This window comes from Balaenoptera borealis, assembly GCF_965194805.1.
Source record: "Balaenoptera borealis genome assembly, chromosome: 5".
NCBI classification, from domain to species: Eukaryota; Metazoa; Chordata; class Mammalia; order Artiodactyla; family Balaenopteridae; genus Balaenoptera; species Balaenoptera borealis.
In genome coordinates, this window is record NC_138862.1 from 86,321,821 (window position 1) to 86,337,535 (window position 15,715).

At 35.1% G+C, this 15,715-nt stretch overlaps 1 protein-coding gene across 11 annotated transcripts in view; it reads right to left on the reverse strand.

Annotated features, from left to right (window-relative positions):
- The window catches only part of FXR1 (FMR1 autosomal homolog 1), a 56,652-nt gene that overhangs the window by 20,105 nt on the left and 20,832 nt on the right, over positions 1-15,715 (reverse strand). For all 11 annotated transcript variants that reach the window (XM_082394018.1, XM_082394021.1, XM_082394013.1 and 8 more), the window contains 6 exons: positions 8,261-8,332; positions 7,696-7,844; positions 7,373-7,466; positions 6,806-6,922; positions 5,336-5,506; positions 3,542-3,620 (listed from right to left, as the gene is read on the reverse strand). In XM_082394018.1, the coding sequence (XP_082250144.1) occupies positions 3,542-3,620; positions 5,336-5,506; positions 6,806-6,922; positions 7,373-7,466; positions 7,696-7,844; positions 8,261-8,332 (682 nt within the window). The remainder of the gene's footprint in view (positions 1-3,541; positions 3,621-5,335; positions 5,507-6,805; positions 6,923-7,372; positions 7,467-7,695; positions 7,845-8,260; positions 8,333-15,715) is intronic.

The window sequence follows — 15,715 nt, forward strand, 5'->3', positions numbered from 1 at the left end:
GCAAAACTTCATCTTCTTACTCTCAATTAACTCACCCTAAAGACCACTGAGGAACTTTATCCTTGGTATGAAACCTCCTTCTCTTCGGTACGCCTAAGGCAACTACTATTAACTGAGATTGACACTGCCACTCACATGTAAGCCATTTTCAATGTCTAAATATTTTTTTAATATGTTCTATATCATTTTTCTATTTTTAAAATATCAAGTCCAACCCATTTATTTCAAAAACTTAGATATATAAATGAAGGCAAAAAGAAAACTTTTATTTTGGCATTAAACACATCAATTTGTTTACATTTATGACATATTACATATATTATTATTCAAACAACTAACAAAGTCATCAATCTGGCTTTTATTTTCAAGTTCCTATTTGTTCAAAAGACACCTGTGACTTCAAGATTCTTTTAAAATGAATATTCTCTTCACCAAAATAAAATGTTGACATTTAACAAGTATTACATTTTACACCTGTAAGTTTTTAAAGTACTGCAGAACTGTACAACTACATACAACATGTATATAGTCTGCTGTCTTCCTAGATATGAAATACTGTAAAATGACATAAAATTCAAATTATTTACCTTCTCCACACTTAACTTGTAAGTCTGTCACATAGCAGTTATTGAGTATCCAATAATTAGAGGAGAAACTAAAAGGAGGACACGAAGATGCTCTTCCCCTTAGGAACTCACTTGTTATAAAGCTAACATACACCCATAAAGTAACAAAGCAATACTGGGTAGTGTTACCTGGTAACAGAAGTAAATGTTCAAGTAACTATCAGTAGATGGAATAGATGTATCCTAAGTTAACAGCAACATCTTATTTGTTAAGTCCAAATCCTCAATTAATTAAAATTTCATACTATATCAGCAATCTATTTCCACAATAAATTAATTTTGGTTGTAAGAGGTTAAAATATAAGTTTCTCCTATTGCATGCTTGAGAGAACAGTTCCCAATAAAGAATAAATAAGGGGGGAAGGAGATAAATAAGGAAACAATGGCAACAATAAGCTGGTCAATACAGCAGACACTATTATAGGATTTTCAAACCTCCTTGCCCAATACCCCTAAGTTTAAAAGCAGCAGCAATTGAACAGGTAAAAAGAAAAAACAAAGGAGTAGGACAGGGAAGTCACATGATGTATGTCTTCTCTGAGCAGCCCTAGCAGCAGCATATAAAAGCAACCTTCATGTTAACACAGTGAAGCTCAAGCAGCAACTCCATCCTTGACCCTGCTAAAAATAAGCAAATATCTTTTCGAAAAAACAGATTGATATATCATACCCCCTCCCCCAAATCTTTACCCCTTCCTTCTTGTGAACTATACCAGTGCTGAGTGAATATCCATCACCCTTCTGGGGTCTGTGGCAAGGACCTACCTGCAAGTTTTATTTAGTCCCACCAGAGACCGTCAGTATTTTAACTGATCATTTCCACAGTTTAAATTCCAAAGCATATTGACAAACTGAAGCAGACCTGTAGCATAATGAGCACTGAGCATAAATGCTGAAGGGACAGAGTAGAGAAGTGATTAAGGAAGGCTTCCAAGAGGTGAAAAGTTTCAATTAATTTTCAAATCAATGTTCATGTAATACTTTTGATTTGGGAAGGATGGGAATGGTCAACAAGTCTAGAACCCTTGGAACCTGAACATGTGTGGGAATCCTCTCTGAAACTTACCTACCAAGTAGTCCTCATTCCCATTTACGTCTCAGTCCTCTTTTTTTTCTTTCACTTGGACTAAGAATGTACTATTTTTCAAAACACTGCTTCACCCAGAAAACATTTTGGAGGAAGATGTAGTACTACTATTATACACACCAACCAACTGAAGTCTTTACTTCTGAGTATTTCACCAATGCATAATAGTTGCTAATATTTATTTTCTAAACAGTAAACAAATAACCCAAATCACCAAAGCCAACCAAGCCAGGGTGGAGGAAAAAAAGAGACATGACAGGTACTCACATCACTGCACAGATAAACGAATAAAGAGAAAAATCTGAGAGCTACAAATACATCCAATTTCCTTATTTCTGAAATATCAGGAATTTTTACTTAAAATTAACACTACCACGAATTCTACAAGACCAAGGCTATCTTCTATAGAATTGTTGGGCTGGAAAGAACCCTGACTCCCTTGGACACACTCACCTCCAATCATTTTTACAAGTGAAGAAATCTTAAGTTAAATTATGTTCTGTAAAAGCAGCAACCAAAATGTTAGTACTGATAGCTGTCAATAATAGAGTATTATATAAACAACAAAGGGGATCATTTTCAAAAGCAGCTTTCTTGTCAAAGGCAATTTCATTAGGCAACAATAAACATTTGGTAACTTTTTGTATCTTAACATTTATTAAAATTATGTACAATTCCTGAGACTTACATTTAATTTTAACCTCTCAACTCATAATCTCCAGCAATTCAGTGTACAGTGAACAGTGGTTTCTAAGAACAGATTAAGTGGAGCTTACTTAACGGGTAGTATATCATACCCATCCAAACGTTTGGGCAGAAGTGAAAAGATTTTTATACAGTTGAACACCATGAAACTGTCCAAATTCTTGTGTTGTACACTATTATCCCAAGTGCACTACTTGTTACTGGCCAAAACAAACATCTTTTTTAATAGTGGAAGTGTTTTTTTTTTTTAAATTTTCATCTACTAATGTTTTACAGAATTTGACAAGTAAAACATGTATAGAATCTTCCTATAGGCGTAACTATATATAAATGGAGCCCAAGGGGCTCTAACTATTTCATTAAGGTCAAAAAACTAATGAGATTCAATAGATGACAAAAAAAAATCATAAAAAACCATTCCCCTAGTAAATTTTGCTACATCATGTTGATGCTTTATTTATGCCGAACTTTTAGGATAATCACTAAGTATTTAACATGTGACCAAAGCTTCTCCCATATGTCTCAAACAGCATTTTAAAGGACAGACAGCACAGATGTAGAGGATATTAATAACAAAGCTGTTAAACAACTAATCCCAAACTATAATGCTGATTTAACTGCACCTTCAAATTCAAAAATTGTCACTTAACTTATAACCCATGGGCGCAGCAGTTTTCACTGAGTGTCAAAAACTTAATAGTGAAACCTCCCCTCATATCATCATCACCATCCTTCTCTCCTGCCTATGACTTCTTAAACTTTAGTCTATGCCTTTGCAACAACTATTACTTACTTGAGGCCTACTGTGTAGAAGTTTATTACCCTATTGTTAGTCCACTCTTACTTTTTCTTCTACATTAAACAAAAAAAAATTACCACAAATACCTTCTCAAAAAGTACTATGACAATTTTGATGGATATATGAATGATAAAGACATCAAGCAAATGAAAATATTAAGAAAGAGGCCAAAGGATGAAAAGGCTTAAGAAAAACTATGACAAACTGTTATAAAAAAAATACTCTACATAACTTTAAGATATCAGAAAATGCTAATTTTCAATTAAGTCACTGTATGTAATTCAATAACATTTAACTTATTTAACATTTAGTAGAAGTACTTACCAACAAGATTCCTAGGAACCTGAATAAAATCCTCCACAAATTCCAAAAAACCTCTAGCCTTTTTTACAGCATCAGCACTCTGGTTGGGAGAAAGGGGAAACAAACATGAAATTCAACCTTGAAGAAACCCACAATCTACAAAAAAAATAAAATAAGAAAAACTGAATTATTATGCTCTAGTACAAGATTCTGCTCAGACCACCAGAGTGACATTTCAAGTCAAGTAATGCATGAAGTACTTTTCCAAAAAAAGTCACAGTAATCATTAAACAGCTAGGAAAGAGTCTTTTACAACCAAAATGTTAGACATCTCTAAGGTCCCTTTTAAGCTCCTGAGAAAATTAACAAGAGAGTTTAACTTACTTACATTAGCCAAATTTTAACCCAATCCTAAATACATCTGGCCCACACTCCTATGCTGAATTCTCCAGGTGAGTGTTAAAAAAAAAAATTGTTCATGTTGTCTGTACTATCTGCATTGTTTTTTCATTCTCAACATAAGAAATGATTTAAAAGGCTGTTTCTGCAGATGCATTTAAAAAAAATTACCTACTGATAACATCATTAAAATTCCTAATCGCTAATGGTTATGATTTTAAAAGACTAGAAGATGGGGGGGGGGTGTCTTCTCCAAAAGGAATTTATAGTTCTAGTAACAGTTAACTTCCACTTCTAATGTTTGTCCTCTAATAACCATAGGTCAAGTATATTGTGTGCTCACTGTATTATACACAGCAAAAATTTTAAAACCGTATTTAATCCTCATAAACTGTAAGGTAAGCACTATTATTATTCTCATTTTACAATTCGGAAGATTATGCAGGGAAGCTGAGTAACTTTCTCCAAGCCCTCTCAAAGTGGTAGATACAGAATTCCAATTCAGGCAGTATGGCTCCAAAGCCTTTCATCTTAATTACTTTGTTATATGGCCCACTTCTAACGGTTTCGGAAGTAAAAATCAGGCCTCTAATAAGATTTACTATATGACTCAAATGAAAAGTCAAGACTTGAAATTATCACCCCCAAAAAACTCATTTACTCTAATGTGAAGGATGGTCTCAATGAAGAAAAGTCTGATTTATTTTTCAGATTATTTTCCTGTCCACACAGATGTCACAATTAACCAGTGACAAAATATTATTCAAATTCAAGTTCTACAAAAGCTATTCTAGGGCTTCCCTGGTGGCGCAGTGGTTGAGAATCTGCCTGCCAATGCAGGGGACACGGGTTCGAGCCCTGGTCTGGGAGGATCCCACATGCCGCAGAGCAGCTGGGCCCGTGAGCCACAACTACTGAGCCTGCACGTCTGGAGCCTGTGCTCCGCAACAAGAGAGGCCGCGGTAGTGAGAGGCCCGCGCACCGCGATGAAGAGTGGCCCCCGCTTGCCGCAACTAGAGAAAGCCCTCGCACAGAAACGAAGACCCAACACAGCCAAAAATAAAATAAATAAATAAATAAGTAAATTTACAAAAAAAAAAGAATAATCCTCATTTAAAAAAAAAAAGCTATTCTATTATATGCTATTTATAACTGCCAGTGCCCGACAGTAAGCACTCAAAAAATATTTAAATAAATTATCTATAATGCACATAAAACAGAGTAAAATTGAGAAGCAGTTGATTAAGGAACTTTTGAGAAGAGTACACATTAAACACAACCTTTAATCCCCCTATATACATGTAACGATTGCCAGGCTGATTACTTTAAAGCGTTACATCCTTTGGAAACTGAAATTCCAGACAATGGTTAACATGTTATAGGAAAGTTACCCAAGGTGGGGGACAAACAGCTTACCTCGCCGTAGATTCTAAATGTTCCAGTATCTTCATCTAGCTCAATAGCTGTAACTCCAGGAACCTTTCTAGCTTGCTGTATGTTACTACCATGTGTTCCTATTGCCAGGCCCATCAAATCTTCTCTCACAACAAATTCCTCATGAAAAGCTGCTGCAAGTTGTTTTGTGCACTAGTAAAAGAGGCAAATTAGAATTTATTATAAAAGATCAAAAAAAATTTTTGTACGCCTATGTTCATAGTATTATTCACAACAGTCAAGAGGAGAAAGCAACCCACATGTCCACTGAATGGAAAAACAAAATGTGATATGTGAGTACCACCAGAATTATTCAGCCTTAAAAAGGAAATTCTGATACATGCTATGACATGGACAAACATTGAGGACATTACGCTTAGTGAAATAAGCCACTCACAAAAAGACAAATACTACATGATTCCACTTACGAAAGGTATCTAGAGTACTCAAATTTATAGAAACAAAGTAGAATGGTGGTGACCTGGGGCTGGGAGGAAGGGGAAATGTGAAGTTGTTTAATGGACACAGAGTTTCACTTTTGCAAGATGAAAAGGTTCTGAAGGTTGATCAAATGTGAATACACTTCTCAACACTATCAACTGCACACTTAAAAATGGTTAGGATGGTAAATCTTATGTTTATTTCACTATAATTTTTTTTAAAAAAGAAAAAGAACTAAGAAAAAAAGGAATAAAGGAAATTCATTTGGGGTCATATAATGGAAGGGGAAAAAAGGTTGACCTGTCTATCTAATCATGGTCACAGAAAACAGTAATTCTAAAACAATTTTCCAGAATTACTGATACAGGAAGCTCTCCAATTCAGATGATTCATGTTTCAAAACTCATTCACATATCCCTTGTTTGGAACTTTTAAATTAATAAGGGCATTAGTGTACTTATCCTAAAGATAAATGTACCCTAATTTCTCTAAGACAGTGTGTGTGTGCACAAGTGCGTGTGGGAGGGGGTGGGGGGAACACATCTCCTAATAGTGTGGCAGCGAAGAAGAGGAGAAAACAGGAATACCTTAGGATGGAGAGAAGCAATGATAGGCTCTTTTTTAAAACTACAAGCCATGTATCCTCTCTTCTTACCCAGGAGTCGTTACAGTGAACCAGTTACTAAGGAAGTGCATTGTGACTGATACAGGACAGTAAAAACCAGCAATAAAGTTCTACTGGAAATCCCTAGTGAGTTTTTAAGCTCTTTGGCACCTGTCATCCAAGTCCTAACAAATAACAGGCATTTAGCTGGCAAAAGGCTATGTTTGATAAAAGTAATAGAAAAAAGTAATTCTTCTAAGGACACAATGACTCCAGTTATTAGCCATAAAACAGGTCCCAAGTTGCCTTACCTAACAGTCAAGTAGTTTCAGCCGTGGAACTTGAACAACATACTCATGAAACTAAATGGAACACGCAAAAAACCTTTTACAAGTAAACCCACTTACTTCTAAATGCTTAGTGGCCTCTTCATTTCTGGACATAAGCATCAACTTCGTACGAATACTTCGCAAATGCATGTCACTCAAAATATTTACTCTCTTCACAGTTGCTTCACTGGCAGACTATAAACACACAAGTTAATCACTCAAAAACTTAAATCCTTTTTCAAGGTAATACAAACACAACCTTCCACATAAGGCCTTCCTTGATTTTCATCTACTATACTTCTCTCCTCACCTAACATGCACCACCCCCCGCCACAAGTTAATCTTACTTTGCTTTCTTAATTTCCATATTACTTAGATCTACTCTTCAAATTATGATTGGGGGGCGCGGGTAGAATCCAGGATCCCATACATTAAGGATTTTATGATGTAAAGAATATTATATTGATTTTTCCTCCTTACTCCAGGAGAAATTTACAAATTAATTTTATAACTGCAAAAAAATTTCTCCCACACTGTATTTTAATAAAGTCACTATAAAACAAGTTAGCTTTTATCTTTTGAAATATTTAATTATAAAATCTGTACAATATTCATTATCTACCTTAAAATATGGAGTTACCTTACCAGTATCATTAGCTGTGTGGTTTCTGGATGGTAAAAAATTCTGCATGCTCCTACTGCTTTCTTAAAATCTTTATGTGCATTTTCATTAGCACACCTAGGGAGAAAGTAATTCATGAGTAAGACCTAAATAATAGGTTAAATTTAGAGGGCAATTATAATGAAAACTCAGTATTTCATTTTGACACCACCCATTAAAACTTTTGTTTGTTAAAAAGATTTTCTATCAAAGTTTTTGACTGGGCGTCTGGGGAAAAAAGTTTTTTGTAGCACTGAAAAATCCTCTTGATTCACAAATCAATTCAACAGTAAACAAAATTACTCACGCCTCTCTCAAATCCTCAGGAACATCCACTGTGCATTTAAAGAAGGTATTTTTTTTGACAGTTTTATTTTGATTGACAGGCCGAAGTCGTTCAAATGTGACTATTTCATTGTAAGTGGCATCACAAGCAGCATATTCAATGACATAAAACTAAAAGACATCAAAATATTTTAAAAATCCCATCTGAACAAAAATAATGAGCTTTAAATGAAGTTCTAATTACCTTGCTCAGTTTAACCAGTAGACCCTCCCCCTTGTGGCACAAATACTAAGCACAGCTTAGTTACATCAATCTGATTTGCCTAAACCAGATTATACATTCTTACAAGCATGAACTATGGTGGTCCTCACATGCCTGCGTTATTTGTACCTCTGGAGAGCAGTTTTGGTGTTTGCAAATCCAGAACACAAATATAAGTTACTGGTCTCATGACTTTTTGAAAGGCATGATTAACTATTTCTGAAGTAGGCTTTTAACAACTAAGAGTTGGAGTAACATTTACAGAACCAAGAGTGGAGGTGTTTCCTTGGAAATCAGTCACAAAGCAAGTTTCAACATCACTTACTTCTCCTTTCATCATTCGAACTTTAGCCAACCACCATCCACATGGTTCTTGATCATTTGCTCTTGAATACACCTGGCAAGAAAAAAAATGCCCTTATTCCTTCATCCAAAAAGATTTCAACACTATAGACAATGACTTATTATAAGCGCAAACTTCCATTAAATTCAAGAATCAAAAATTTTATTGTTAAGAGTAATACAAAGAACAGCCCCTGCTCACCGCAACTAGAGAAAGCCCGTGCACAGCAACAAAGACCCAACACAGCCAAAAATAAATTAAAAAAAAATATTGTGAACAAAATGAAATTGGTGTACTAAACATGATTTAATAAAAGTTATATACGCTTAAATTTTACTACTGAAAAATAAAACTGAACCCTCTTTGGGCAATTTGGCTCCTTGGAAATCGAATTCCAAATTCAAGAGGGTTTACTAAACATAAATATTTTTTTTTTTAAAGAGATTTATTTATTTATTTTCATTTTTATTTTTTTGGCTGCATTGGGTCTTCGTTGCCGCACAGGCTTTCTGCAGTTGTGGCGAGCAGGAGCTACTCTTCATTGCGGTACGCAGGCTTCTCACTGCAGTGGCTTCTCTTGCTGCGGAGCATGGCTCTAGGCGCGCAGGCTTGGTAGTTGTGACTCGCGGGCTCTAGAGCGCAGGCTCAGTAGTTGTGGCACACGGGCTTAGTTGCTCCGTAGCATGCGGGATCTTCCTGGACCAGGGCTCGAACTCGTGTCCCCTGCATTGGCAGGCAGATTCTTAACCACTGTGCCACCAGGGAAGTCCCAATAAGTATTATTTTAAAGAAATGCTTCTTACAAGACAGTTTTACATAGTGTAAAACATAGGTCTTTCAGTTTCTGTCAACACTGTTCATCTTCGAGCATGGCATTCTGATGATTCAAGTATCAGAAGTAAGGATAAGCTAGAACCTTAATAAGATGTATTTTAAATCTGTTATCAGTATTTATAAAATGTTGAAATTAAGAACTGTTTTTAGAAAGTTTTTAAAATTTCTTCCTATTTTAAAATTCCTTCAAGGTATGACATTTAAATCCCTTGCTGAGGAACTTAAATGTACTAAAAGTCTTTGAACAAAAAAAATTATACACACATTTAGTACATCTAGCAGAGTACATACCTTACAAAACCTCCTATGCAAAAAAAACCCTGTATCTTATGTATTCTATAATTATCAGGTATTTTAAAATATAATACATTAGAAAAGTTTCCATTGAGAATTAGACTTATTTCTTATGACACAGCAGTTTGTTTGATATATTTTCAATACATGAGAAGGGGGGGGAGGCTGGGAAGAGATGACTAAGAAACACTCACAAAAATCTTGATTAAACTAAGGTTGCCCCTACACAGGTGGGCAGAGAAATCTACCAATCAATACATGTTAACAGCCATTTGTGAAATAATGCAAACAACTACTGATAGGCAAACAGTTTTGGAAAGCCTGAAGCTTCTATCAAGATGATGATGAGAGTAATCTTCGAAGTGGTGGACTACTGGAACTAAAAATAAATAAGCCAAAACTTCATGATCAACTTTACTGCACACCATGATTAGAGAAAAGCTATGAGGGAAAAAAAAGCCTATATACCAATGAAGCTCCAGTGAACTCAATTTTAGCTTCTGCATTTCTTATATGAGTAAATCTAACTATTTCTTGACTCTATCCTTTCTTACAGATCTTCCAAAAAATAAGAAATTCTTACTTTTAGAGTAGAATAAAACTCATTGTCTTGCAACTGTTATTAAGCATCCAATGAACCCTTACATAAATCTAAGACAGAATCCAGGAACCTTATTTTTCCTACATCCTAAAATACTCTGCCATCTTCTTGACTAGAAAGAAACAGACGACGAAGAAATGCACATTAGTCAATCCAATTGGTTAAATATGAGTGATGTAATTATAGGGCAAAGATGGTAATATTCTATTCGATAAAATTAGAAGCCGTCAAAAGTTCCAAAATACAATCGACCCTTGAACAACAAAGGGATTAGGGGAGTCAACCCTCCATGCAGTTGAAAGCTGAGTGTTACACAGACGGCCTTCTGTATATGCAGTTCCACATCTGTGAACTCAACCAACCACTGATCATGCAGTACTGTAGTATTTTCTATCGAAAATAATCTGAGTGGGAATTCCCTGGCGGTCCAGTGATCAAGACTCTACACTGTCACTGCCGAGGGCCCAGGTTCAATCTCTGGTCAGCGAACTAAGACTTCCACAAGCCGCATGGGGGGGCATCCGAGTATACATGGACCCATGCAGTTCAAACCCATGTTGGTCAAGGGTCAAGTGTATTCTTAAACCACTGCATTCTGATAATTCAAGTGTGTAAGATGAAAGAGAAGAAATGATAAACTAGAGCTTATCAGAGATGGACTTTAAATCTGATATCAGTATTTACAAGATGGCTATGTTCTGGACTTATGCATGATAGCTGATGAGCAATAGGTTAATATTCAGAAAACTTTGCTCATTTTAGGTATATGTATTGTCAAAAACCAGGAAAACATGAAATAAAAACTTGGATTTCTTTGTTTAAATGCTTATTAAAATATCTAATAATGTTTATCTTCACCATCCTTTTATTCTTACTTCTGTAAATTTATATGTAAAATGACTTAAAAATATAAAAAACAATAAAAATGGCCCATTAGACTCAAATGGTAAATGTTGACTATTTTCCCTAGTATACTGAGAATTAAAAACCAAAAAGAAAATCCTGAGAACAAGGAAAGTGCCCTTTCCAAGCACTATCTTAGAAAGGCAGTTCAGCTAAACAGACTGGTATATCTCTTGTTGATCTACAGTGGATGGGTGCCTCAAGCTTGAATGCTGAAAAATGGGTCTTAAAATAAACTACCTGTTCTATTTCACCAAAGAATAATCGTCTAGGAATCTGGTTTTCTATGTAAGTTTACCTACAAAAAAGAATAAAACATTGTGGACTGTCTTGCAGCTTTAGTTCTCATTGAACACTAAAATGCTGGATTCCATTTTATACTTACATCCATCTCTGTAAACTTCATTAATAACGGATCCCTGAAAGACAAAGCCTCTCTCATAAAGCCAAATTAATCTAAGTTCCTGGCTCAAATCAAAATGCTATGAATTTGCCTCCACTTTTGTGTTGTGGGTCAAATAACATCCTTTACAAAATGAACAGTGTACTCAACACAATAAAAAGTCATTTTAATAACCCAGTGTTAAAACCACGCCCTAGCGTACTATGTCCGAGATGTAGATTACTGAATTTATTTATGACTACGTCATTGGAGTAAAAAGCACCTCACAGAAATTCCCTTCAGATTTCAATTCACTTAAATCCCCAAACTATTCCAAGAAAGCAATTCACACTCTAAGGCAATGGCCCTCATTTCTCTAACATTCTAAGTTTCTTCAAATCCAAGAAAGAGCTTAAAAAAAGACTAAGGAGTGCCCATGAGAGACCTAAAAACACAACAGTACCCAGATTGAAGAAGGCTACAGTTTCATGGAAGAATCAAATTCCAAAAGCCTATTTCAGTATTCTTTCTACCAAATGAACCCAAGTCAAACCTTACTGGCCTCCAAATTCTAGCACACAACCAAATTATGACTTAAATGGAATTCCAGTCTGGATCCTAATGTTATCAGCTTTTCATTCAAGTTAATAATGTTCAACGATGCCTTTCAAAGTTATAACCAAATAGAAATAATGTGAACACCAGCAGACAATTTCTACCAGTTTTTACCTAATTCTAAATAATGTTAAGCATTAAACTGAATGCTTAATCATAATAACCTGTCTTACAACTACATGAAAGACGTTTATTGAGTACTATTCATATCTATTTCATCTCATTACAATCTATGAAGAAATAGAAAATGTACATTAGGAAAGCAAGCTTAACATCTAGAAAACACTAATGTGATTTATCTACTTACACAACAGTATTATCTCATTAGTATCTGTGGCTGATACTTTAACAAATGGGTTTCATAAGTCTTGGAAACTGGCCAATGCCCAAAAGAAAAAGATACAAGTAATAAAGAATATGTTCACCTATTCTTTAATGTATGAGCATTCCCAAGCACTAAGACTAACAATGCTAACTTCATATTATGAGAAAGACTGACTAACTACAGACAGCTAGAATTTTCAGACTGGTTGCAAGAATCAAACTGAAACATTTTAAAAGGTAAGATGTAAATTATACATGTATATTGTATTTGTCATATAAGTAAAATACTAAATTAAAAAAATTGTAAGGTAAGAGGGCTTCCCTGGCAGTCCAGTGGTTTAAGACCCTGCACTTCCACTGCAGGGGGGCTCGAGTTTGATCCCTGGTCAGGGAACTAAGATCCCGCATGCCATGCGGCATGGCCAAATTTAAAAAAAAAAAAAAAAAATTGTAAGGTAAGGGAGTGTTCTACATCAAATTATTCTTAATCCCTTTATCAAATTTCTCTCAAGGGACCTATCCCAGGATTATAACTAAATTATAAAGATGCAGAACCATAATGTCTGACTATCTGCCATAAAAGATGGAAGAAAAGGCATACATCACAAGAACAAAAACTTGCCAATCTGTATTTCAACCAGAAAACTTCACAATTCAAAAAAAAAGTTTTTATATATCAAATATGTTAAACCCAAGAGGAAAAACTTAAGAAGTCTTATAAAATTATCTATTAGCTTGAGATGTCAGGTTTCCTATGTAACACGTTTGTGTGCGTTATTAACTTGCTGAATAAGGTAGGCATCTTATAATAAAAAATAAGGCCCCTCACATGTGAAATCACTGGGGAAAAACTCTTTCTCCTGCCCTTCCAATATCCCAGAACATTATACTATATATCCAGCTTAAGAGAATCTAAAGAACTCTTCATTTTCCCATCATCTCCAACTTTACAAGCTGAGCATTATTTTCTTAGCAATCTTTTTTTTTGGCCATGCCACGCGGCTTGTGGGATCTTATTTCCCTGACCAGAGATCGAACCCAGGCTCTCAGCAGTGAAAGCAGAGTCTTAACCACTGGACCACCAGGAAATTACCAATTTTCTTAGCAATCTTTTGTTAACAAAATCAACTACTAAGCAGACACTTGTCAAAAAAAATTAATTATATTAAATACTTTAAAGATTTAAAAATATATGCCACTTTTTAAGATATCAAACACAAAGCCACCAATTAGGTTTAAAAATAAACCTTTGAATCTTAGACTTTTCAAAACCAACTTTCTATTATAAGCCATATAGTGTCCTCTTGAGGCCACTACCAGACACTAATTTATGTTTTATAATTTCATCTAAGTCTCATAAATTGGCTGGAAAGGGCAAGCCTGAAGTAGCCAAACATGTTTGTAAAGTAATAAAATTTTAGAGTAAGCCATGTGAAATCGCCAATATTTAACCATACCTGACCTACAAGAATGGAAAGTTCATATGGTTGAATTTTTTAATTATTATTTTTTAATAGAAGCATAGTTGATTTACAATATTGGGTTAGTTTCAGGTGTACAGCAAAGTGATTCAGTTTTGTATATATATATGTGTATATCTATGTATATATATATATACGTGTATATATATTCTTTTTCAGATTCTTTTCCATTATAGGCTATTACAAAACATTGACTATAGTTCTCTGTGCTATACAGTAAGTCTTTGTTGTTTATTTTATATACAGTAGTGTGTATCTGTTAATCCCAAATTCCTAATTTATCCCCCACCCCTTCCCCTTTGGTAACCCAACTTTGCTTTGTATGTCTGTGAGTCTGTTTAGTAAATAAGTTCACTTATGTCATATGTTAGATTCCACATATAAGTGAGATCATACGGGGACTTCCTGGCAGTCCAGTGGTTAAGACTCCGCACTTCCAATTCAGAGGGCATGGGTTCAATACCTGGTCGGGGAACTAAGATCCCACATGCTGCGTGGCACAGCCAAAATATTTAAAAAATTAAAATTTAAAAAAAATAAGTCATCATAAAGTATTTGTCTTTGGCTTACTTCACTCAGTATGATAATCTCTAGCTCCATCCATGTTGCTGCAAATAGCATTCTTTCATTCTTTTTTATGGCTGAGCAGTATCCCATTGTGTGTGTATATATACGTACGTGCGTGCGTGCGTGCGTGCGTGCGTGTGTGTGTGTGTGTGTGTATACACACCATATCTTCTTTATCCACTCATCTGCCAATGGACATTTAGGTTGCTTCCACGTCTTGGCTATTGTAAATAGTGCTGCTGTGAACACTGGGGTACCTATATCTTTTCAAATCAGTTTTCTCCAGATATATGCCCAGGAGTGGGATTGTTGGATCATATGGTAATTCTACTTTTAGTTTTTAAAGGAGTCTCTATACTGTTTTCCATAGTGGCTGCACCAATTTACATTCCCACCAATAGTGTAGGAGGGTTCCTTTTCTCCACATCCTCTCTAGCATTTATTATTTGTAGACTTTTTGATGATGGCCATTCTGACTGGTGTGAGGTGATATCTCACTGTAGTCTTGATTTGCATTTCTCTAATAATTAGCCATGTTGAACATCTGTATGTTGGCAATCTGTATGTCTTCTGGAAAAATGTCTATTTAGGTCTTCTGTTGTATGGCTGAACTTTAGATAAATGCCTGGACAGCTTAATGAAAAGCTCCCTTCTGGATCATTTCTGTTCTAAATCAATTACTAATGGCCAAATCATAGTCACCTTTCCATTCTTCAAAGAGGAAGGGTTCCTAGAGCTGCAAAAGAACAAGAGTTGGGAATGTGGCACAAAATTGACAACACCCTGTAATACAGCATGACATATTAGAAAGAATTAACATTCAGGACAAAAACTTACACTGGTTATTCAACTTTCTAACCTTCAGGCTACATGAACCTTGGAAAGGCTAATTAAAGTATTCATAGAGTTTAGAAGAGGCCCTCAAGAGACTATTATGTCAAACTGATAGAATGTGTTTAAAAAGCCAGTTAGTTATATATATATTATATGGGTTAGTGTCAGCTGTTATCACTGCTATTATAGTATTTACGACTAGCAGCACAAAGAAAACAGTAGCCAATGACTTAATTAAAAAAAAAAAAATCAATATACTATGCAATAAATTACCCTAAAAAGAATCAAGTTATATTAAAAACCTAAATACTCTTTAAAAAAAAAAACGGGGGGGGTGCATCTCTGTAGAAGTACTAAAATGGGTTATCTTGGAGGTCACACTGGGAAAACTGATAGATCTGAATCTGGGAAAATTGGCAGATCTGAATAAGTAAAAATATAAACTCTTAATGGCAAAAGCACTAAAGTACAGCTTTTTAAAGAATGCCTGGGAGAAAACACAATATATAACAGAAACTTACCCATAAAATGTACACATTTCCAACATCGAAAACTACATGGGCAAAAAATAAAATAGATAATAAACAGAACAAGGGGCTAAC